General features: G+C 48.7%; 1 protein-coding gene across 1 annotated transcript in view; it reads right to left on the bottom strand.

Moving 5' to 3' along the window:
• LOC138301432 (saoe class I histocompatibility antigen, C alpha chain-like) overlaps positions 1-26057 on the bottom strand; it is a 248416-nt gene that overhangs the window by 81696 nt on the left and 140663 nt on the right. Inside the window, exon 4 of the mRNA XM_069241924.1 lies at positions 500-769. Within this exon, the coding sequence (XP_069098025.1) occupies positions 500-769 (270 nt within the window). The remainder of the gene's footprint in view (positions 1-499; positions 770-26057) is intronic.

Genomic DNA, 26057 nt, shown 5'->3' with positions numbered 1-26057 from the left:
AGGTTTGCGTTGTTTGCTAATGTAGGAAAAAGAATAGGTCTACAACGTTTCGTTCAGATTTGTCAAACGGGCGGCGCAAAACTATTAATAGTCACAAATTAGAGGAATTCCTATTTCTAGGAATCCTAACTATAACTACAGATAGGATAGCACCAGTCTGTAACAAAGTTCCTTGATTCCTTTTTTGCAGGGAAGTGTAGGGTGGGGTGACCTGCATGGATCCCAATAGGTTTTCTTACCCAGAATGCCCTTCAAACTCTACTGTTTTTTGAAAATCATACATTTTCCTCATACTTCTGTGAGGGAAACTTCTGGAATCTGCAGGGATCCACAAAATTTCTACCATCCAGCATTCCCACAAACCTCCCCATAAAAACAGTACTCTGCTTGCGTGGCTGGGCCGGGCACCTGTGACAGGAACAGATCAAACCAGGGACCATGGGAAATCAATATGTACGCCACCGTCACAATCCCCCGCTACAGACCACCGTGCACTTACCATACATCACGGTCACAGTGTCCGGCAGGCTGCTGTGATACACCTCATATCTGTAGGTTTTCTCATCATCTCCTTTCTGAACTTCCACTGTTGTCCTGACCTGGTAGGTCCCGTCAGGGTTTGGTAAGATGTCCCTCGACTCCCAGGGAATCTCTACACCATTCCTGACCCATTTCACCTCAATGTCTCTGGGATAAAATCCATATGCGTAGCCGGTGAGGAAGGTGTGATCGCCGTTCTTTCTTCGTGTAACCGCTGCTTGAGGGGCAACTGCAAGGAAGCACAATAATTACAATCACACAACAATCACAACATTAGGATTTAACCATTACATTATTTGGAATTACGTACCTGGATCACTTTTTCTTCAGCACATGCTTTGAATACCCCCCTTCATGACACTTCCAGGGCCTCATGTGCACCCGCACAGAGGAGGAACCTGGGTAAAGGGGCTGGTAGGAGAAGCATCACCACAGCCATCTCGGGTCACATCCCCAACTACACTGGTAGCTCCATCCGACAAAAAACTGAGGGTACTACTAGAAGCTCAAGGAAAGGACCAAAGAAGGTGACAGATGCTGGGGCTCCCCATAGAGGCTGGATGGAGGTGACACAAGATAATGTCAAAGTAGTGTTGTATGATGCAGACCCGGCGACAGGATTACAGGGAACCTCACATTCAGTTCTTATAATTCATTTATCACACGGCATCTTTACCTGTTCTGCATTGAAAGGACTGTGGGCCTCATTCCGACCCTGGCGGATTTCATCCGCCAGGGCCGGGGACGGAGGATGCACCGCCGACAGGCCGGCGGTGCATCCCAGGGCATTCTGACCGCGGCTGTTCAGCCGCGGTCAGACAGGGAAAACTGGCGGTCTCCCGACAGTTTCCCGCTGCCCTGGGGAATCCTCCATGGCGGCACAGCATGCTGCGCCGCCATGGGGATTCCGACCCCCATACCGCCATCCTGTTCCTGGCGGTTTGGGCCGCCAGGAACAGAATGGCGGTATGGGGTGTCGTGGGGCCCCTCTTAGAATTTCAGTGTCTGCTTAGCAGACACTGAAATTCGCGACGGGTGCTACTGCACCCGTCGCACCCCTTCCACTCCGCCGGCTCCATTCGGAGCCGGCATCCTCATGGAAGGGTGTTTCCTGCTGGGCTGGCGGGCGGCCTTTTGGCGGTCGCCCGCCAGCCCAGCGGGAAACCCAGAATACCGCGGGGTCGTAATGAGGACCTGTGTCTAGTAAGAAGCAGAAAACCAAATTATTCTAATCAACTAAGCTCATACGATTATTTTAGGAGAAAGACAGACAAATACTGGTTGAAAAATATGATCCAATGAGCTCCCTGACTGCGTGTTTCCTGCCTCTGTACCTTAGCTGTGACAAATGGGGGTAAGTTTAAGGTACGGGCAAAACTCCTTGATGAAGAGCGACTGCATCAGATAAGATGTTACTAGCTCAAGATGACCCCAAGAAAGGGATGAGACACATCAACAGAAGGGCGAAGTGTGACAACGGGGCAGGTCATCAAATGCACCAGTACACAGGAACAATCTGGGAGGTTGGTCCTTGCGATGATATTTACAGCAGCGAGTAAACAGATGCACACACCTACAACTATGAGTAATAAACTCACACTTACCATGGTGAGTAGAAATGTCACAAGAATAACAAACCTGCACCTACAACTAAGAATAATAAACACACACAACCATGAGTAATAAACTCACAAATAAGAATAAACCTACATTTACAACTAATAAATCCAGACCAACAATCAATGTATCTCTATTTTCTGAATTTGTAGCGCACAGCAACATCCATCAGAGTTTCCTTTTGCTGGGATGATTCTGGTGGCTGTCAGAAGACAAGATGCAATGAAGAAGCAATGGAATGTATGTATGAGGCACAGATGAGATGCACAACTCTTGCTGATCTCTATCAAGAACAGCAAATTATGATTAATCATTAAAACCTTTCCTGAGCACCCTCAAAATAAACTCCCACTACAGCGTGAGATCTACCTTGAAACAGAGTCCCTGCATGCACACAAACCAGATTACATCACACATTTACTGTGGGATCACATGTTCCTTCCACAGCTTCTGCAACACAAGCAGCAAGGGAGGCTGAATACCACCACAGCAACCACAAGTCCCCTGGTCCAGCGTATGTCGTTCGTGAGTATCCACACTCCACCAACACCCTGGAATATTGAAGCTCTACTCTGGAATTCAAAAAAAGTAAAAGTGATGGGTGGAATGCTCAAATTAATCTCAGCCACTGGTAATTATTCTGGCTGCCCTTGGGGCCGCTATCGAGCAGCAGGAATGCCCACCAGGCCACCAGGGATTTTTGGATGCTTTGTTTTTAAAATCTTTGCTGTTTTTGGGAGCAGCCCCTTGAGCAAGGGTTTCTCCCCTTAAGTTTTGGCTGTTTCTGCCTCCCCTTTGGGGGAAGATTAGCCATATATTTTGAGGTCGACCACCAGGGATTTTTTCAGCAGGATGTTTCTTGTTTTGGGGAGCGGCCCCTTGAGCAAGGGTGGCTCTCCTTTAGGAAATATGTTTTGGCTATTTCTGCCCCTCCATATATTTTTAGGCCCATCAAAGCCGCTAACCACCGGGGAGTAATTTATTTGGGCATGCTGGGGAGCGACCCTTTATTAGAGAGCATGTTTTTTGGCTGTTTCTGCCCCCTTTATGGGCAGATCTGCAATATGGTAGGTCAATCGGCCCCTAAGGTGGCAGAAGCCACTAGCCACCAGGGAAAGTTTCTGTGTGTGTGTGTGTGTGTGCGTGTGTGAACTGGAGTTCGGCTGACGGTCTGCATGTACTGGTGTTTGGCTAGCTGTGTGTGTATTGGCATTTTGCTGTCGACGTATGTGATCTGGCGCTTGGATGGAGATAGACAGAGTTCATAGTGCTTTATATTATTAACTGGTTGTTTTTCTTGTCATCATTTGCATTTGTGATTGTAATGTTTTATTTCTCCTTTCTAGTCTAGTGCAAAGCTTTGGTTTGTGTAATAATAGCAGCATATTTAGCTTATGTTTTATTGTCTGTGGAATTCTCCTTGGATTGTGTACAATTTGTATTGTGTTGTCTTGTGTGTGATTTTATTTTGTTTTTCCTTCTTAGTGGGATATCGTTGGTGTTGTTATGTCTGTGCACAGTAGGTGCTGGTGGGACTAGCTGTCTCTGGCAAGTGATTGGTATAGTTTTTGAGTAACTAGGTCTTTGTGATGAAGCCACACTTTGTTTATTACCTATTTTACACAGTGTTGGTTGTTGCTGACTTATTTCTCAAGTTACTTTTATTAGGAAGGATAGTGGCTAGCCTCAGGGTGACCGCTCAGCAGGTTGTTGGTATGCTTTTTGAGTCTTCTTCTGACCATGATTATGAGACTGACTCTGCAAGTTTCTGGCAGTGAATCTTCTGTCCGAGAGGAATCATCTGATGATGAAGCCACTCTCAGTGCGGACGAAGGGCCTGTTTTAGAGGAGGACACTGATGTGTCGATAGTGTAGCAAGAGGCATCTGGGCTGGCGCCTGGGGCTGAACGGCTTCCCCCTGGAAGAGCTGACCTCTAGGTTGCCCCAAACAGGGTGCAGCCAGCGTTGCTTGCCTCTGCTGGTGTCGCGGGGTGTGGAGTGAATACTGAAAACTTTTTGCCTATAAATTTCTTTCAGTTGTTTATGGACGATGTATTTTGAAAGAGACTGTTGAGCAGACTAATTTGTATGCTGAACAGTATTTGAGTGACAACAGTGCCAAACTTAAGCCCTGCTCTAGAGCTACCCATTGAATTCCCACAAGTCTGGATGAGTTGAAGAAGTTCTTGGGATTAGCTTTTTTGATGGGTTTGATAAGGAAGCCGTCGCTGTCTTCATATTGGTCTCCCAGTACCTTGATAGCAACATCCATATTTCCTGCAATCATGAGTCGTGATTGGTATTTGCTTCTGCTTTGGGTGCTACATTTTGTTGATAATGCTTCAGCGTTGCCACAAGACCACCCTGACTGTGACCATCTTTTTAGGATTCGGCTTGTACTTGACCACTTTGTAGATCGATTTTCAGAAATCTATGTTCCAGGAAAAGAAATAGCTGTGGATGAGTCAGGGCCACTTGGTTCTTAGGCAGTACATTCCTGCCAAGTGGGCTCGTTATGGAATTAAGATGTATATGCTGTCTGAAAGTAGTTCAGAATATGTCTACAATTTCCAGGTGTATACTGGTAGGGATTCCACTATTGACCCCCCCTGGTTGTCCTTCCACCTTTGCAGTTAGTGAGAAAACTGTGTGTGAACTTGGTAGAGGACTATTTTAACAAAGGTCACCATTTATACGAAGATAACTTCTACACTGGTGTACACTTTTTCAAGAAATTGTTGAAAGAGGACACTGTTGCTTGTGGCACAGTCCACCCTAACTGTAAAGGTTATCCAAGAGAGCTTGTTTGTAAAACCTTGAGAGGGGACAGTGCAGTGCCTCGCGTAGTGATGAACGTCTAGCTGTGAAATTTGCAGGCAGGTGAGATGTCTACAACCATCCATGATGAACGTTATTCACCTGTGACTGTTTAGGGTTGGGTTGCTAAAGGGCACAAACCCAGGGAACAATAAACACATGGGTAGTGTACATAGACTAGATCAGAGGTTGGAACCTTACAGTGCTGTTTGTAAGGCTTACATTAGGTATAGGAAGTTGGGTATCTATTTGTTTAATCTTGCAACCGTCAATGTTTTTGTTGTCTTCAAGTACTGTTCTCCAGAGTCAAAGATGACATTTGTTCAGTTTCAGGAGTCTGTGATAGGCAGCCTTGTTGTAGTGGAACAGGCAAGTGTTCCCAGAGTTGGACTGGTGAAGGGTGTGGCTAGATTAAAAGATCGCCACTTTACTGATTACATTCCTCCTATGCAAAAAAAAAAACAATTCCCGTAGAGTCCGTATGCGAAGAAGCATGGGGAAGGAGAGTCGTATGCCCTGCCCTGCGTGTTCTAAACCTGGGCTGTGTGTGCTGTGTCAGGCATGTGGGCATATTAAATTGATGGGCCCTTGAATGGCTCTCTGTCTGTTGATGTGTGTTGTAATGTGCTGGGTTCGTGGCAAGAATGGTCTTGTGAGTGTCACATATGAAAGGTGTGTAAATGGACTGTAAAGAGGTTGGTGCATTGATGCAGTTTTACAGTTCACAAGCTGCGAGTCATTAGTTCAGTTTTTTGACCTTTTAATTATTTACAGTGCATTTCATTTTTGTGAAATCTATTGTTAATAATAATGTACATTCTGAACCTTCACTCACCCTTGTGCCAAATCCAACCAGTATGTGTGTGTACCAATAAAAAGAGTGAGAAGAGAGAGCGGGCTCACCTTCCCAAATTACTATCAATGAGCACCAGAAGCAAGCACACTACCAAGGGCCTCATTTCAACCCTGGTGGTCACCGACCGCCAGGGTTAAAGTGGCATTCGTACCTCCAACAGGCTGGCGGTATGAAATGCCACTTTATGACCGCCATGGATGTCCCGGCGGTCGCAATCCGCCAGGGCAGCGCTGCCCTGGGGATTTTGACTCCCTTACCGCCAGCCTGTCCATGGTGGTAGACACCGCCATGGTGGTAGACACCGCCATGGAAAGGCTGGCGGTAAGGGGACTCGTGGGGCCCCTGGGGGCCCCTGCACTGCCCATGCACTTGGCAGGGACAGTTGCAGGGGCCCCCAGGCACAAGCCCATCGCGACTGTCTGCTTGGCAGACAGTGGAAAGCGCGACGGGTGCTGCTGCACCCGCCGCACTGCCACATTGCCGCCAGCTCCATTAGGAGCCGGCTGCAATGTTACGGGCCACATCCCCGCTGGGCTGATGGGCGGAAACTCTGTTGTAATGCGGCCAGTGGGTTTGCGGCCGTTAGGTGGTTCACCCTTGGCAGGCCACCCGCCACGGTTGAAATCAGGGCCCAAGTCTCTTACTTCTGGGCTGTCCCAAACACTCAAATTATAAAAAACACTGTTTTTTTACCTTTGTCCAAGGTTACCACGATTAATAACACACCATAATGCACACCATAATGGTGGGTTGCACTTCTCCCCTCAGTTGGAAATTCAACTCACAAAAAAAACAGTGGTATGGAATTTAATAAAATATCTACTTGCCCATGAGACAGGTTGCTTCATAAAGCTATTTGTCCTGTAAAAAAATCTACTCGTCCCTTTGGTGCCATGTAGTGCGACAACAAATTATGTCAGAAATCTCACTATTTAGGAGCTCTGATAATAGCCTCTGATTGTGCCAGGGCTACTACTATAGTAAGACTTGAATACTAGCAGTTTCCTTATTTTGCCTCCTTTCCCCAGATCTATATACTGGGGCTGGAGGAAACAGTAAGCAATAGTTCTGGGGTTGGAATTCCTTTGAGTCTGAGTAAACCTACTAACTTACATGTTTTAACAATTTTCACCAGCTTTTCTCTAATCCTTTCCCATTCTGAGAAAGGCTGGAGATTTACTCCTGATAAGGGCAGAAGTAGAAGTTCTTCCATGGTTGGGAAAAAGGTGGTTGGCGGGAAAATAAACTTGTAAACAAGCAATAGATTTTTGAATGACCAAATCCACACGTGCACATTTGCTCATACTGAAATACAGTTCACAAATATTTTCTAGGAGTACGATTTCCCGATCTTCTTCTGTAAATTCTTGTGAATTCAAGAAAGCCAGAATTCTGCACTAATGCAAAGACATATGCCATGGGTGCACGTTTGTGACTTTATATAGGCTTTGGGCCAATAATTAGGTCTAGTGTTAACCCAGACCTCTTGTTTTTATTAAAATGTTACTTTTCTCTCTATCGAGCTATCATTTGGCCGTACCGTGAGTGAAAGATAATACCTGAATCACTGTTTTCTTTACTGGTTTGCAGCTATCAAACCTGGTTTTCCTTTTTGACATATTCATTTGTTCTCTCTTTTTTACTTTTTCATTCTACTCCAGATTTAATTCCTGCCCAGACTTGGTATTTACCCAAGATGTGCAGAACAATGTGTTGCGTTTCCTCCGTACAAGCAGTTCAAATGGTAAGATACCTGTGGTGGTATGAGGCATCAATCTATAGTTCTTTATCTTACACACTCATTGTTTGCAACGGCTCTTTGTATAGTCTCTTTTAACACTCTGTTGAGCCTCTCCACCATGCTGTTTGTCTCCGGATGGTACAGACTTGATTTCTTGTGCTTGTTGCCTCTGTTCCGAAGGTACTTCTCCATGCTGTGAGACACCAGCTGGACCCCACTGTCCATTAGAATGGAGGTAGGAAACCTCTCCCTTTCAAACACTTGTTCAAGAACATTTTCACATCTTGCGTTTCCACGTAGTTGGTTATTCTCACCTCAGGCCACCTTGAATACATATCTATTAGCACAATTAGATATTTGTCTGTATTAAAGTGTTTTGTCAGGCCCAGGATGTCCATAGCAACCTCAAACACAGGTTCATTCAGTATATCTCTCACCTTCATAGGCTGAACTCTGCACAAGCAATTTATCAGCATTGGTACACTCTAAACATTCTCTTGCACATCTCTCAACCTGAATGTCCATGCCCGGCCACCAATACATTAATCTGAATCTCTCCTTTGTTTTTGATAATCCTAGATGACTCATCTGCTAACAATATTGGACCTTCTCTTGAAAATTTTGCAGAAACTAATCTAGTACCTCTCCAAAACCGCTTCGCCCTGTGAAGACAGTTCATTCGTGACTCTCCAAAACCCACGCAATTGATCATGATTCTTCTAGTTTCTTTGTCTCCCACAGACACCCTACTATGGCTGTCATTATGAACATGGCGGGAAAGACTGCCTACCGCCGTGTTGGCGGTGAACAGAATCCCGCCGGTGGCGGCGAATGGAAACCCGCCATATAATGATTGAAAAACCCAACCCGACAAAAAATCCCAGACCACCACTCCCCGCCAGGACACTGTCGGCAGGAATCCTGGCCCACCCCACTCCGCCACTGCCAAGCACACCCACATCCCGCCCTCCAAATAATGATGCACAAATCACCCCGGCGGACAGTGGAGACCGGACAACCATTGGCGGCTGCGACCGCCATGGGCGGCAAGTGGGCCCTACAGCAACAAGTGCACACATTGGCTAGGCCTATCACCCACACACCTGACACACATCCAGAACACCATAAAACACCCCCATACACACCCCACAATCCCTTGCAATGAAACCAGGACAGAAGACGGAGAGCACCAGAGCCAGACAGAGAACGCCAGCCGACAGGACACGCATAGCGACCCACACAGGCGCACCCATATCCCGTCCCCATTCCCAACACCATCCATCACCCTCACAATGCCCCCCCCCCCAAAATCCACGCTTCACGGAAAGGGAGCTAAGGACCATGGTGGACGAGATCCTGAAGGTGGAGCCACAAATATTCGGGGCTGAGGTGCAGCACACACCCATTGCGCGGAAATTGGAGCTGTGGCAGATCATTGTCAACAGGGTGAATGCAGTAGGACACCATCCACGCACCAGGGACGACATCCGCAAGAGATGGAATGACCTGCGGGGTAAGGTCAGGGCCATGGCATCCAGGCACCACATCGCAGTGCAGAAGACTGGGAGAGGACCGCAACCAACACCACCTGACTACACCGACTGGGAGGAGAAGGTACTCGCCATCCTGCACCCAGAGGGACTCACTGGAGGAATGGACTCGGGTAAGTCATCTACAATTACCCCATATACACCACCCCACCCCACCCACACCCACCTAGACCCACACCCCACCCAGCCATTATCCGCCACCCTGCATTATCCACAACTCACTACCAGGCCCACATCACTTCCGTTGTGCACAGCCACCCACCCCTGCACGTACCCACAATGGAATAATACCCCCCCACCACAATGTAACCCCACCACTGCCACTAAATGCAATGTCCACCTCACAAAGGCACCCTGGAAGGCCACTGAAAGTCACACCAGCGCACACTTGCACAGTTCTGTACACCTCAATCCCTTAGGCATATGAAACAGACATGTCTATGTCCCCCAACAGGCACCACCACCCATGCAACCCACAATGGAGGGGACAAGGAGTGCCACAGCACTCTAGGGAGACAGAGGCACATCACAAGACCTTGGCGAAGGACACCTGCACACTGATGAGCAGGCAGGCCCATCACACAGCCATGAATGCTCACCATGCAGCAGCCCCACCCAGGAAACCACTGTCACCCCTAACACCCAGTCAAGACCAGCAGGCCAGGGGAGGTGTACCCACACCAGTGGACCCAGGGCACAAACAGGTGGAACACAGCTACAGAGGCCACAGTCTCCCACTCCCAACATGCAGAAAGGAGAGAGCCCCAGTACGAGTGCCACATCAAGACCTCCGCAGGGGACACAGGCACAGGGGGCTAGTTCAAGTGCCCCAGTGGGTCAGGGGGTAGGGCACCGGATGGATGCAGCAGCCCAGGACGTCATTGCAGAGGTACTGGGGGCCTACCAACATACCCAAGACAGGTTGGCACAGATTGTGTCCTCCCTGGGGCAAAGTCAGAGGATGCAGCAGCAACAACACCAACAGGCCATGGAGCAGTGGAAAGAACACAATGCCACAATGGCCACCATTGCTAGAGCACTGCTGCAGTTGGTCATCAAACAGTCAGACACCCACACCGGACAAGAGGCCCCCACAGCAGCCCCGGACAACCAGCAACAGATGACCCAGGCAGCAGGAACAGCACAGGCAATACCCTCCCAGGAATCACAAGGGCCAACCATGCCACCCCAAGAAGCTCCACAGCAGGCGCACAAACGTAGTCTCAGGCCAAGATATGGCACTGGAAACCCAGCTAACAACAAGCCCCACTCCAACAATTGACACTCCTACTACTGCAAAGCAACCATCCCACCCATTCACCAACTACACTTAGCTGAGGGCAAAATGAAGTACTATACTACAAATAGGAGCCACCCATGACATCCAACAGGGCTGCCACCATGTTGGTTTTGAGGACACCCAACCCTTACGACTTCCATCACTGTACATAGCACATTTCACTGTATTCGACCAATAAAACACATTTCTCACCTGTAACACTGGCTCCTGTCTTCAATGTTGAACAAAGTGGTATATGGATGCAACTGGCAGAGAACAACTTTATTGTCAATTGGTGCTTAGTGGTGGTAATGTGTGTTTCACATTAGGCAAAGAGGGAATTCATATATTGTCTGTCTGTACCATGCTGAAGAGGTCCATGTCTCGCCTATCATGACCAATCCCTCCTAGATGACATGGCACACTGACAGTATCAGTCACTAACCACATTTACAGGCTGAAGTCCCACACAGTTATTGGAAGTAGAGTTGTATCAGTTGGTTCCTGGAATTGACATCTTCTCCTTCCTCATCCTCACCATCACTCTCCTCACCTCTCTGAGGTAACTGATCAGGACCTACTGTAAAGCACCCTCCACCTCCAAAAGGGGGATGGAATGTCTCACAGCCACGTTGTGCAGCATGCAGCAGGCCACCACTATTCTACACAACTTATCAGGCCCATAGGCCAGGGAACCCCCAGAGATATGTAGACACCGGAATCTAGCTTTCAGGAGACCTATAGTACACTCTATCACCCTCCTAGTATGTCCATGGGCCTCATTGTATTTCCTCTCTGCATCCGTCCTGGGATTCCTCACTGGTGTCAGGAGCCAACGCAAGTTTGGATAGCCAGAATCACCTAGAAAAAGGGTCAATACAGAGTTGTCATTGTAATGTCCCTTAGTCAGGCAGGCAGGTTTTCTGCAATGTGTCAGTTAGTGACAGGCAAACTTACCTATGATCCACCCTCTGTCCTCTTGGAGTTGTTCCATCTTCTGTGGCACACTACTGTTCCTCAAAACAAATGAATCATGGACTGAACCCGGAAACATGGCATTCACATGGGAAATGTACTGGTCTGCAGTACATACCAATTGGATGTTCATGGAGTGAAAGTTCTTCCTGTTTCCGTACACCTGTTCACTCACTCTTGGGGGGATGATAGCTATGTGGGTGCCATCAATGCAACCTATGACATGGGGAATGTTTGCAAAGGCATAGAAGTCAGACTTGATAGCAGGGAGGTCAGCACTTTCGGTGAATCGCACATAGGACTGCAGATGTTGTACAAATGCATTCAGAAACCTTGTCAGTACCTGGCTGAACATTGGCTGTGAGAAACCAGCACCCATGCTGTGAGAAAGTAGCCTCTTTCTAGCCTTGTTACCCCCACTTTTGGCCTGTTTGTGAGTGTATGTCAGGGTGTTTGTCACTGTTTTCACTGTCTCACTGGGATCCTGATAGCCAGGCCCCAGTGCTCATAGTGAAAACACTATGTTTTCAGTATGTTTGTTATGTGTCACTGGGACCCTGCTGGTCAGGACCCCAGTGCTCATAGGTTTGTGGCCTATATGTATGTGTCACTGGGACCCTGTTACACAGGGCCCCAGTGCTCATAAGGGTGAATGTATGTGTTCCCTGTGTGGTGCCTAACTGTCTCACTGAGGCTCTGCTAACCAGAACCTCAGTGGTTATGCTCTCTCATTACTTTCAAATTGTCACTAACAGGCTAGTGACCAATTTTACCAATTCACATTGGCTTACTGGAACACCCTTATAATTCCCTAGTATATGGTACTAAGGTACCCAGGGTATTGGGGTTCCAGGAGATCCCTATGGGCTGCAGCATTTCTTTTGCCACCCATAGGGAGCTCTGACAATTCTTACACAGGCCTGCCACTGCAGCCTGAGTGAAATAACGTCCACGTTATTTTCACAGCCATTTTCACTGCACTTAAGTAACTTATAAGTCACCTATATGTCTAACCTTTACCTGGTAAAGGTTAGGTGCAAAGTTACTTAGTGTGTGGGCACCCTGGCACTAGCCAAGGTGCCCCCACATTGTTCAGGGCAAATTCCCCGACTTTGTGAGTGCTGGGGACACCATTATATGCGTGCACTACACATAGGTCACTACCTATGTGTAGCTTCACAATGGTAACTCCGAATATGGCCATGTAACATGTCGACGATCATGGAATTGCCCCCTCTATACCATCCTGGCATAGTTGGCACAATTCCATGCTCCCAGTGGTCTGTAGCACAGACCCTGGTACTGCCAAACTGCCTTTTCTGGGGTTACACTGCAGCTGCTGCTGCTGCCAACCCCACAGACAGGCTTCTGCCCTCCTGGGGTCCAGCCAGGCCTGGCCCAGGATGGCAGAACAAAGGACTTCCTCAGAGAGGGGGTGTTACACCCTCTCCCTTTGGAAAATGGTGTGAAGGCAGGGGAGGAGTAGCCTCCCCCAGCCTCTGGAAATGCTTTGTTGGGCACAGATGTGCCCAATTCTGCATAAGCCAGTTTACACCGGTTCAGGGACCCCTCAGCCTTGCCTGGGCGCGAAACTGGACAAAGGAAAGGGGAGTGACCACTCCCCTGACCTGCACCTCCTCTGGGAGGTGCCCAGAGCTCCTCCAGTGTGCTCCAGACCTCTGCCATCTTGGAAACAGAGGTGCTGCTGGCACACTGGACTGCCGTGAGTGGCCAGTGCCCTCTGCTGACGTCAGAGACTCCTTCTGATAGGCTCCTTCAGGTGTTGCTAGCCTATCCTTTGTCCTAAGTAGCCAAACCCTCTTTTCTGGCTATTTAGGGTCTCTTTCTTTGGGGATTCCTTAGATAACGAATGTAAGAGCTCATCAGAGTTCCTCTGCATCTCTCTCTTCACCTTCTGCCAAGGAATCGACTGCTGACCGCGCTGGAAGCCTGCAAACCTGCAACAAAGTAGCTAAGACGACTACTGCAACATTGTAACGCTGCTCCTGCTGCCTTCTCGACTGTTTTTCTTGGTGTGCATCCTGTGGGGGTAGTCTGCCTCCTCTCTGCATCAGAAGCTGCGAAGAAATCTCCCGTGGGTCGACGGAATCTTCCCCCTGCTAAAGCAGGCACCAAAAAGCTGCATCACGGTCCCTTGGGTCTCCTCTCACGACGACGAGCGAGGTCCCACGAATCCAGCAAGACTGTCCAAGAGACCCCCACGGTCCAGTGACTCTTCAGTCCAAGTTTGGTGGAGGTAAGTCCTTGCCTCCCCACGCCAGACTGCATTGTTGGTTTTCGCGACTTTTGCAACTTCTCCAGCTCCCGTGCACTTCCGGCGGAAATCCTTTGTGCACCCGGAAGCTGGGGTCCCCGGCACTCTAACCTGCATTGCACGACTTCCTAAGTTGTTCTCCGGCGACGTGGGACTCCTTTGTGTGACTTCAGGCGAGCACTGTTTCACGCATCCTCGTAGTGCCGGTTTCTGGCACTTCTCCGGGTGCTACCTGCTGCTGTGAGGGCTCCTTGTCTTGCTCGACGTCCCCTCTACCTCCTGGTCCAATTTGCACTGTCCTGGTCCATCCTGGGCCACAGCAGCATCCAAAAACGCTAACCGCACGATTTGCAGCTAGCAAGGCTTGTTAGCGTCCATCCGGCGGGAAAACACTTCTGCACGACTCTCCAAGGCGTCGGGATTCCATCCTCCAAAGGGGAAGTCTCTAGCCCTTGTCGTTTCTGCAGTATTCACAGTTCTTCAGCCTAGTAAGAGCTTCTTTGCACCAACAGCTGGCATTTCTTGGGCATCTGCCCATCTCCGACTTGCTTGTGACTTTTGGACTTGGTCCCCTTGTTCCACAGGTACCCTCAGTCAGGAATCCATCGTTGTTGCACTGCTGATTTGTGTTTTCCTTGCATTTTCCCGCTATCACGACTTCTGTGTCTTTAGGGGAACTTTAGTGCACTTTGCACTCACTTTTCAGGGTCTTGGGGTGGGGTATTTTTCTAACCCTTGCTATTTTCTAATAGTCCAAGCGACCCTCTACAAGGTCACATAGGTTTGGGGTCCATTCGTGATTCACATTCCACTTTTGGAGTATATGGTTTGTGTTGCCCCTATCCCTATGTGCTCCCATTGCATCCTATTGTAATTTTACACTGTATGCACTGTTTTCTAAGACTATACTGCTTATTTTTGGTATTGTGTACATATATCTTGTGTATATTTCTTATCCTCATACTGAGGGTACTCACTGAGATACTTTTGGCATATTGTCATAAAAATAAAGTACCTTTATTTTTAGTATAACTGTGTATTGTGTTTTCTTATGATATTGTGCATAATCATTTGTGGTACTGTAGTAGCTTCACACGTCTCCTAGTTCAGCCTAAGCTGCTCTGCTAAGCTACCATTATCTATCAGCCTAAGCTGCTAGACACCCTCTACACTAATAAGGGATACCTGGGCCTGGTGCAAGGTGTAAGTACCCCTTGGTACTCACTACAAGCCAGTCCAGCCTCCTACACATGCCCACTGTCACTTGAGATGAGCCTGTGGCCAGGAAATGGAGTGCGGAGAGCATTTGCACTTCAGTTGGGATGGCATGCTGATTACGATTTCCGGGAGTCAGTGCAGGATCCAGTAATGCACATAGGTCCTGAATAGTTGCACGTGTGAGTCTGTAAGTGATAATGATATGACGCTCCACCATGGTCCCCATATCCACAAGTGGTCTGTACACCGATGGTGCTCCTCCTCGCCACAAGGGTCGGTACCTATGAGGGGTAAGAAAAGGGAGTGATGTGCACACATACATTGGTATTTTTGCTAAATACATGCAGTGCATTGTTAATAGTAGTGTCTGTACAATAACTGCAACCTGACAGATGTACATGTACATCACTAGGAGGAAACAGAGTATTTCATGTGTGCTACAATAGTGAATGCTTAGAGGCCTAGGTGCTTCATATGGCTAGTAGGCCCTGCATTGTGAATATTATGAATTTCAAGATGCGTAGGTGATGGCAAAATGTCTGCCCACTGTAGTTCTGCCCCTTCGTTGTGGAAGTGACCTAATACCGCTAACGGTTGACGTCACAGCGTATGGCGGTGTTGACCGCTGTTGGCACACTCATTGGCTAAAATGGATGCCAATGGGGAATCCTGGCGTATCATGATCGCCGCCGTCGGTGACAGTGCATACCGCCGCAGAACTTACGCGCATTCGTCATTGTTTGATCACTTGACTCCCTGATCTCGTACAGACAGGTACTCCACTCTGTGTACTGCTGTCGCCTGCCTCTGGCTATGGACGTTCCATGTGGTGCAGGGGAAAGGGCCCCGGCCTTGACCCAGGAAAAACTGGAGAAACTAGTGGAAGTGGTCCTGCCCCTGTACGACAGACTCTACGGCCGGCCAGAGGTACATGTGAGTCCGGGTTTGGGGGGGCACTGTGTGAGTTATGGATGGAGTGGATTGCACATATGTGTGCTCCTGTGAGCCAGGATGGGCCATGGTGCATGGAATGCTGCGTGCCACTGTTCTGCATGTCTGGGAGTACTGTCAGTCCTATGATGACAATCTGCCAGCTGTTCCCATTGTGCAGGTGCCTGACCTCTGTGTTCAATTTCTGTGTCACCCTACTAGGTCAGCGCCCACCAGAAGAGGGCACATTAGCATGCCATCGCCAAGGAGGTACGGACCCTGGGGGTCTACAACCGGCATAGCACCCACTGTCGAAAGAGGTGGGAGGACCTGCGGCGCTGGGCGTGAAAGATCACTGAGGCCCAGCTGGGGAAGTCCTCCCAACGTGGAAGGAGTGCCCGTTGGGCACTGACCCCCCTCATGCGAAGGATCCTGGCGGTGGCGTACCCAGACCTGGATGGGCGCTTGAAGGCTGCACGTGGGGAGGCAGCGGCCCACGGATCCTCCGAGGCAGAGACAACGGACGCCCAGGGGACCAGTGGGTGGGAGGGCAAGGGGACTTCCATGGGGGAGGCTACTACCACAGGAGGTAGCGACTCTGAGACCTCCTCCGATGGTGGTCCGCCGGCGGTGGTGGACCCAAGTGCACACACCACTACTGTGTCATCTTCCGCCACCCCCATTCCATCACCGCCCTCCCTTCTGCTCCCCACCTAGTTGTCCGCCAACCCAGAAAGATGGGCGTCTCCTTCGCCCCAGGCACCTCTTCCCCTGCCCTAGTCAGCCCTGCTGCCATCACAGAGGAGGCTATTGACCTCCTGAGAACCATCTCTATAGGGCAGACAACCATCGTCAATGCCATCCAGGGTCTGGCATCAGAGGTGCAGCAGACCAATGCCTATCTGGATGGCATTCACAGTGCCTTGTCTGCCCTTGTCACGTAGGCTCTCATTATCCTAATGAGACTACTGGATTTCGAGCAGCAAGATCATCCACAATGTGGGGGACTGAGTCTGACCCACGTTGGATGACGCTTGTCACTCCAAATCCGGGTTTTGCTCCGGCTAACTAGCAGTGCCTCATCTCTCCCAAATGATAGAGATGATTGGGCAGCCGAGCGCATGACATTTCAGTGCTTCTCAGGGAAGTCGTGGTCACTCAGGTCACAACCGGTTCTCTCATACACAGTGCGGTCTCATATATAAAGGACAATAAAGGCAGTGTAAGTTTTAAAGATTGGTTTAATGAAACGACTGCATTTTGGATAGCAAAGCGAGAGCTACAATAACCAGAACTACACAACACAGTAATATTAAAATAGTAACAATGAGAGTGAAACACAAGAATAAGGCTATCATAGTGCCGCTAGATTATTCTCTCTCTAAGCTACATTTCGAGCACAGCAAGTTAAGCTCTAAGCCTGCCTTTCAGGTTCCCCCGGGAGGACATCAACCCTCATACCTGAGCAAAGGCCTATAATCTGCATCAGCATCTGCAACGAGCCATTCAGCATACAGTTGTGGTTCCCTGGCTGGAAGCTCCCTCTTGACGTGTACTAGGACTAGAAAGTGTTTTTATAACTAACACGCAGATGTTCTGAGAAAATGTCCCTACGTAAGTGTAGGAGGCTGGCCTGGCTTGTAGTGGGTACCAGAGGTACTTACACATTGTGCCAGGTCCAGTTATCCCTTATTAGTGTAGAAGAGGTGTTTCTAGCAGCTAAGGCTAATAGAAGGTAGCTATGGCAAAGCAGCTTAGGCTGAACTAGGAGACATTTAAAGCTCCTACTATACCACTGGTGCCATATGCAAAATATCATAAGAAAACACAATACACAGATATACTAAAAATAAAGGTACTTTATTTTTATGACAATATGCCAAAAGTATCTCAGTGAGTACCCTCAGTATGAGGATAAGTTATATACACAAGATATATGTACACAAACCAAAATTATGCAGTAAATAGCAAAAGGAAGTAATGCAAGCAATGTAAAGTTACAGTAGATTGCAATATGAGCACATAGGTATAGGGGCAACACAAACCATATACTCCAAAAGTGGAATGCAAACCACGAATGGACCCCAAACCTATGTGAGCTTGTAGAGGGTCGCTGGGACTGTAAGAAAACAGTGAGGGTTAGAAAAATAGCCCACCCCAAGACCCTGAAAGGTAGGTGTAAAGTGCACCTACTACCCCCAGAGAGCACAGAAGTCGTGATAGGGGGATTCTGCAAGGAAAACCAACACCAGCAATGCAACAACAGTGGATTTCCGGACCTGGGTACCTGCAAGAGAAGGGGACAAAGTCCAAGAGTCGCAACAGTGTCGAGAATGGGCAGGAGTCCAAGAAATGCCAGCTGAGGGTGCAGGGAAGCTGCCACCTGTTGGAAGAAGCTTAGTGTTCTGTAAGAACGAAGAGGACTAGGAACTTCCCCTTTGCAGGACAAATGTCCCATGTCGTGAAGAAGCTTGTAGGGGTGTTCCCACGCAGAAAGACCGCAAACAAGCCTTGCTAGCTGCAAGGGTCGCGGTTAGGGTTTTTGGATGCTGCTGTGGCCCAGGAGGGACCAGGATGTCGCCACTTGGATGAGGAGACAGAGGGGGCGCCCAGCAAGTCAGGGACCACTCACAGAAGCAGGCAGCACCCGCAGAAGTACCAGAACAGGCACTTGGAAGAAGAGTGAACCGGAGTCCACCCGAAGTCCCAAAAGGGAGTCCCAAGACGCCGGAGGACAACAAAAAAGGTTGTGCACTGCAGGTTAGAGTGTTGGGGACCTAGGCTTGGCTGTGCACGAAGGAAATCCTGGAAGAGTGTACAGGAGCCGGAGCAGCTGCAAATCATGCGGTACCCAGCAATGCAGTCTAGCGTGGGGAGGCAAGGACTTACCTCCACTAAACTTGGACTGAAGAGTCACTGGACTGTGGGAGTCACTTGGACAGAGTTGCTGAGTTCCAGGAACCACGCTCGTCGTGCTGAGAGGGGACCTAGAGGACCGGTGATGCAGTCTTTTGTTGCCTGCGGTTGCAGGGGGAAGATCCCGTCGACCCACGGGCGATTTCTTCAGAGCTCCTGGTGCGGAAAAGAGGCAGGCTATCCCCAGAGCATGCACCACCTGGAAACAGTTGAGAAAGCCGGCAGGATGAAGCGATACAAGGTTGCTAGTAGTCGTCTTGCTACTTTGTTGCGGTTTTGCAGGCGTCCTGAGCAGTCAGCGGTCCATCCTTTGGCAGAAGGTGAAGAGGGAGATGCAGAGGAACTCTGGTGAGCTCTTGCATTCGTTATCTGAAGAATTCCCCAAAGCAGAGACCCTAAATAGCCAGAAAAGGAGGTTTGGCTACCTAGGAAGGAGGATTGGCTACTAACAGAGGTAAGAGCCTATCAGAAGGAGTCTCTGACGTCACCTGCTGGCCCTGGCCACTCGGAGCAGTCCAGTGTGCCAGCAGCACCTCTGTTTCCAAGATGGCAGAGGTCTGGTGCACACTGGAGGAGCTCTGGGCACCTCCCAGGGGAGGTGCAGGTCAGGGAAGTGGTCACTCCCCTTTCCTTTGTCCAGTTTCGCGCCAGAGCAGGGCTGAGGGGTCCCTGAACCGGTGTAGACTGGCTTATGCAGAAATGGGCACCATCTGTGCCCATGAAAGCATTTCCAGAGGCTGGTGGAGGCTACTCCTCCCCTGCCTTAACACCTTTTTCCAAAGGGAGAGGGTGTAACACCCTCTCTCTGAGGAAGTCCTTTGTTCTGCCTTCCTGGGCCAAGCCTGGCTGGACCCCAGGAGGGCAGAAACCTGTCTGAGGGGTTGGCAGCAGCAGCAGCTGCAGTGAAACCCCTGAAAAGGCAGTTTGGCAGTACCCGGGTCTGAGCTACAGACCTGTGGGATCATGGGATTGTGCCAACAATGCCAGGATGGCATAGAGGGGGCAATTCCATGATCTTAGACATGTTACATGGCCATATTCGGAGTTACCATTGTGAAGCTACACATAGGTATTGACCTATGTGTAGTGCACGCGTGTAATGGTGTCCCCGCACTCACAAAGTCCGGGGAATTTGCCCTGAACTATGTGGGAGCACCTTGGCTAGTGCCAGGGTGCCCACACACTAGGTAACTTTGCACCTAACCTTTACCAGGTAAAGGTTAGACATATAGGTGACTTATAAGTTACTTAAGTGCAGTGAAAATGGCTGTGAAATAATGTGTGCATTATTTCACTCAGGCTGCAGTGGAAGGCCTGTGTAGTATTTGTCAGAGCTCCCTATGGGTGGCAAAAGAAATGGTGCAGCCCATAGGGATCTCCTGGAACCCCAATACCCTGGGTACCTCAGTACCATATACTAGGGAATTATAAGGGTGTTCCAGTATGCCAATGTAAATTGGTGAAATTGGTCACTAGCCTGTTAGTGACAATTTGGAAAGAAATGAGAGAGCATAACCACTGAGGTTCTGGATAGCAGAGCCTCAGTGAGACAGTTAGGCATCACACAGGGAACACATACATATAGGTCACAAACTTATGAGCACTGGGGTCCTGGCTAGCAGGGTCCCAGTGACACATAACAAACATACTGAAAACATAGGGTTTTCACTATGAGCACTGGGCCCTGGCTGGCAGGATCCCAGTGAGACAGTGAAAACACCCTCACAAACAGGCCAAAAGTGGGGGTAATAAGGCTAGAAAGGGGCTACTTTCTCACACAACCCCCCCCTCCCCCCAAACGAAAGACAATAAGGCTAACCTTGGCCAGTTGAGACTTTATTGTCTAAGTGGTGATAAGTAGAGAGTAGCTCTGCAATAGACTGGTTACTCCCTTTATCATCCACTATATGGCTACTTCCCTGTGGGGATGTAAACCACCCTGTTTGAAGTTTTTTAGCTAAGCAACAATGTGAAGATGTATTTTTAGAGTTTCTATCAGTAAGTTTTAGTTTAGAGCAGTGGGAATTGTCCACTGAACCTATTTGTAATGATGGAAATGCCAGACAGGGATGCTGTCTCAGTCAAGCCATAGCTGGGCAAATACTTTGTCCATATGGCTGGAAGAGAGAACAGGGATGCTGTTTCTCTTTAGTTGGAGCAGGGCAGGGATGCTGTCCTATGAGCTCCACACTAGGGCAGGGATGCTGTCCTAAGTGTTGTGAGGTAGTGCAGGGTTTCTGCACTAAAGTTTCTCTGGGAGGGTTGGAGGGATGCTCCATGTTAACTAAAATGGTGCTCTTTTTCTCACCAATGTTAGTTATCCCACAGAGAGGTACTTTTACCTCAGGGAGTACAGTTTTGCCAACTGATGATTCCCTTGGAACAGGTGCCACCCTAGGAGAGGTTTCTCCCACCACAGGAATGGTATCCTGAATGGTAGGGTGGTTAGGGGATACTGTGATACCCTTTTTACCTGTTGTTGGAGAGGGATCCTGAGTTTTCAGGCCTTCTCTCCTTTGCTTTTTCATTTCAGTAGAAATGAGAGGGAACAATTCCTCTGGGATGCCCAGCATGGCTGCATGGGCATAAAACTCTACATCAGCCCAACATGAGGCCTCTATGTCATTACCTAAGAGACAGTCTACAGGTAAGCTAGGTGATACTACCACCTGCTTAGGGCCAGTAACTCCACCCCAACTAAACTGAATTATAGCTAAGGGAAGAAACTTAGTGGAGTTATGGACATCAATAATCTTATACTGTTGTCCAATGATGTGTTGTTCAGGATGCACTAGGTTTTCAGTCACCAAAGTGATACTGGCACCTGTGTCCCTGTAGGCCTGGGCCTCAACACCATTTATTGAAACTGTCTGCCTGTACTTATCCATTGTAAGGGGACAAGCAGCCAGTGTGGCAAGGCCAATGCCACTAGGTGTGACAGAAACTGTCTTGGGACTGACTACCCCAGTTTCTACTATGGACCCATAAGTGAACCCAACTACACCCTTAACTTGGCTGTTGCCAGCAGTCCCACCACTAGTACCACTACTGCTAGGGGCACTAGAGCTTGATGAATTAGTGGTGGTAGGCTCAGGGGGTTTACCTGGACAGGACTTATCCCCTGGCCTATGGCCTCTGTTTTTACACACAAAGCACCAAGGCTTTTTAACTTGTGTAGGTTGAGAAGAAGAGGAAGAATTTGTTTTATCCCCACCCCCTGAAGAGTGTTTAAGATTAGAAGTGGGATCTTTGGTTTTACCCTTATCCCCATGCTTATCTTGAGATTTTTCACCCTCTTTCTTCTTATTGCCATCTTTGTCACCCCCTGTATGAACTTTTCTGTTCACCCGTGTTCTGACCCATTTGTCTGCCTTCTTTCCCAATTCTTGGAGAGAGGTCAGATCAGAGTCCACCAAGTACTGGTGCAACAAATCAGACACACAATTATTAAGAATATGCTCTCTCAGGATCAAGTTATACAGGCTTTCATAATCAGTAACTTTACTGCCATGTAACCACCCCTCCAAGGCCTTCACTGAATGGTCAACAAAGTCTACCCAGTCTTGTGAAGACTCCTTTTTGGTCTCTCTGAACTTCATCCGGTACTGTTCAGTGGTTAAGCCATAACCATCCAGGAGTGCATTCTTAAGAACTGTAAAATTATTGGCATCACTTTCTTTCACAGTAAGGAGCCTATCCCTACCCTTTCCACTAAATGATAGCCATAGGATAGCAGCCCACTGCCTTTGAGGGACATCCTGTACAACACAGGCCCTCTCAAGTGCAGCAAACCACTTGTTAATGTCATCCCCCTCCTTATAAGGGGGAACTATGTGCAGATTCCTTGAATCATGCTCTCTTGCAGGATGACTATGGGGAATACTGCTGCTGCCACCATGGGTTTCTAAACCCAATTTCTGTCTTTCTTTTTCTACTTCTAAAGACTGCCTATCTAAATCCAGCTGTTGCTGCTTGGGCTTCAGCCTGGATTGTTCCACTCTCAATCTATTGAGCTCCCTTTCTAACATTCTGTCATCAGGGTGGGTGGGAGAGGCATGTCTAGAAACAGAAGTATGCTGAGATTGAACAGAAGGAGACCTGGCCCTAACAGATGGCACCCTAACAGCCTGGCTAATAGAAACAGCATTTCTATTATGGTGAGAGTGAATACTCTTACTGTGATGTGAGACCACACTATCAGTATGATGTGACTCAACCTCAGTACCAGCTATGCTAGGTTGTCTGCTAAGGGACAGGCTTGGAAGTTTCCTCTCTAACTCTGTAGCTAGGGGTGCCCCAGGGTCAGATTGGGAACCATCAGCTAACTTTTCAACAGAAGTGCCAGCTTGGGCCTTATCCTGTTCAACAAGCATATTCACTAACAGTTCTCTAGAGGGATTCTTCCTTACACTTAAACCTCTATCTATGCAGAGACTCCTTGCTTCTTTCCAGCTAAGGTTATCATAAGCAAGTTTGGACAGATCAACAGTTTGGCCTGTGCCAGACATTTTAGAAAGAGTTTAAGTGATAGAAAAAGTGAAGAAAAAGTTTTTCAGAACTTTTGGAAAGACAGAAAAAAAACTTATAAAACTTTTTAAGAACTTTTTAGAAAGTTTAGAGGTACTTTTCAGCACTTAGAAAAGAGTGAAAAGAGGAAATGCAAAACTTTTTGGTTAGGTGTACATACACTGAACTTGTTTTGTATATTTTTCTCTTATGAAAAGTACAGTGACAAAAAGTGGTAAGTAGTTGCAAAGCACTTATCCCACCGCTGCACAACCAATGTAGGAGGCTGGACTGGCGTGTAGTGAGTACCAAGGGGTACTTACACCTTGCACCAGGCCCAGGTATCCCTTATTAGTGTATAGGGTGTCTAGCAGCTTAGGCTGATAGATAATGGTAGCTTAGCAGAGCAGCTTAGGCTGAACTAGGAGACGAGTGAAGCTCCTACAGTACCACTAGTGTCACTTGCACAATATCATAAGAAAACACAATACACAGATATACTAAAAATAAAGGTACTTTATTTTTATGACAATATGCCAAAGTATCTCAGAGTGTACCCTCAGTATGAGGATAGCAAATATACACAAGATATATGTACACAATACCAAAAATATGCAGTATAGTCTTAGAAAACAGTGCAAACAATGTATAGTTACAATAGGATGCAATGGGGACACATAGGGATAGGGGCAACACAAACCATATACTCCAAAAGTGGAATGCGAACCACGAATGGACCCCAAACCTATGTGACCTTGTAGAGGGCCGCTGGGACTATTAGAAAATAGTAAGGGTTAGAAAAATAGCCCACCCCAAGACCCTAAAAAGTGAGTGAAAAGTGCACTAAAGTTCCCCAAAGGACATAGAAGTCGTGATAGGGGAATTCTGCAGGAAAGACACAAACCAGCAATGCAACAACAATGGTTTTCCAGTCGAGGGTACCTGTGGAACAAGGGGACCAAGTCCAAAAGTCACAAGCAAGTCGGAGATGGGCAGATGCCCAGGAAATGCAAGCTGTGGGTGCAAAGAAGCTGCTACTGGACAGTAGAAGCTGAGGATTCTAGAGGAACGACAAGGGCTAGAGACTTCTCCTTTGGAGGATGGATCCCCCATGCCGTGGAGAGTCGTGCAGAAGTGTTTTCCCGCCGAAAGACTGCCAACAAGCCTTGCTAGCTGCAAATCGTGCGCTTAGGGTTTTTGGATGCTTCTGTGGCCCAGAAAGGACCAGGATGTCGCCAATTGCGTCTGGGGACAGAGGGGGCGTCGAGCAAGACAAGGAGCCCTCTCAGAAGCAGGCAGCACCCACAGAAGTGCCGGAACAGGCACTACAAAGAGGAGTGAAACGGTGGTCACCCGAAGTTGCACAAAGGAGTCCCACGTCGCCGGAGGGCCACTTAGAAAGTCGTGCAATGCAGGTTAGAGTGCCGTGGACCCAGGCTTGGCTGTGCACAAAGGATTTCCGCCGAAAGTGCACAGAGGCCGGAGTAGCCACAAAAGTCACGTTTCCCAGCAATGCAGTCTGGCGTGGGGAGGCAAGGACTTACCTCCACCAAACTTGGACTGAAGAGTCACTGGACTGTGGGAGTCACTTGGACACAGTAGCTGGATTCAAGGGACCTCGCTCGTCGTGCTGAGAGGAGACCCAGGGGACTGGTGATGCAGTTCTTTGGTGCCTGCGGTAGCAGGGGGAAGATTCCGTCGATCCACGGGAGATTTCTTCGGAGCTTCTAGTGCAGAGAGGAGGCAGACTACCCCCACAGCATGCACCACCAGGAAAACAGTCGAGAAGGCGGCAGGATCAGCGTTACAGAGTTGCAGTAGTTGCCTTTGCTACTTTGTTGCAGTTTTGCAGGCTTCCAGCGCGGTCAGCAGTCGATTCCTTGGCAGAAGGTGAAGAGAGAGATGCAGAGGAACTCTGATGAGCTCTTGCATTCGTTATCTAAGGAAATCCCCAAAGCAGAGACCCTAAATAGCCAGAAAAGAGGGTTTGGCTACTTAGGAGATAGGATAGGGTAGCAACACCTGAAGGAGCCTATCAGAAGGAGTCTCTGACGTCACCTGCTGGCCCTGGCCACTCAGAGCAGTCCAGTGTGCCAGCAGCACCTCTGTTTCCAAGATGGCAGAGGTCTGGAGCACACTGGAGGAGCTCTGGGCACCTCCCAGGGGAGGTGCAGGTCAGGGGAGTGGTCACTCCCCTTTCCTTTGTCCAGTTTCGCGCCAGAGCAGGGCTGAGGGGTCCCTGAACTGGTGTAGACTGGCTTATGCAGAAATGGGCACCATCTGTGCCCATGAAAGCATTTCCAGAGGCTGGGGGAGGCTACTCCTCCCCTGCCTTAACACCTTTTTCCAAAGGGAGAGGGTGTAACACCCTCTCTCTGAGGAAGTCCTTGGTTCTGCCTTCCTGGGCCAAGCCTGGCTGTACCCGGGTCTGAGCTACAGACCCGTGGGATCATGGGATTGTGCCAACAATGCCAGGATGGCATAGAGGGGGCAATTCCATGATCTTAGACATGTTACATGGCCATATTCGGAGTTACCATTGTGAAGCTACACATAGGTATTGACCTATGTGTAGTGCACGCGTGTAATGGTGTCCCCGCACTCACAAAGTCCGGGGAATTTGCCCTGAACTATGTGGGAGCACCTTGGCTAGTGCCAGGGGGCCCACACATTAGGTAACTTTGCACCTAACCTTTACCAGGTAAAGGTTAGACATATAGGTGACTTATAAGTTACTTAAGTGCAGTGAAAATGGCTGTGAAATAATGAGTGCATTATTTCACTCAGGCTGCAGTGGCAGGCCTGTGTAGTATTTGTCAGAGCTCCCTATGGGTGGC

Source organism: Pleurodeles waltl, chromosome 6 (assembly GCF_031143425.1).
Source record: "Pleurodeles waltl isolate 20211129_DDA chromosome 6, aPleWal1.hap1.20221129, whole genome shotgun sequence".
In the NCBI taxonomy this organism is placed as follows: domain Eukaryota; kingdom Metazoa; phylum Chordata; class Amphibia; order Caudata; family Salamandridae; genus Pleurodeles; species Pleurodeles waltl.
This window is presented reverse-complemented; position numbering and strand designations above follow the sequence as displayed.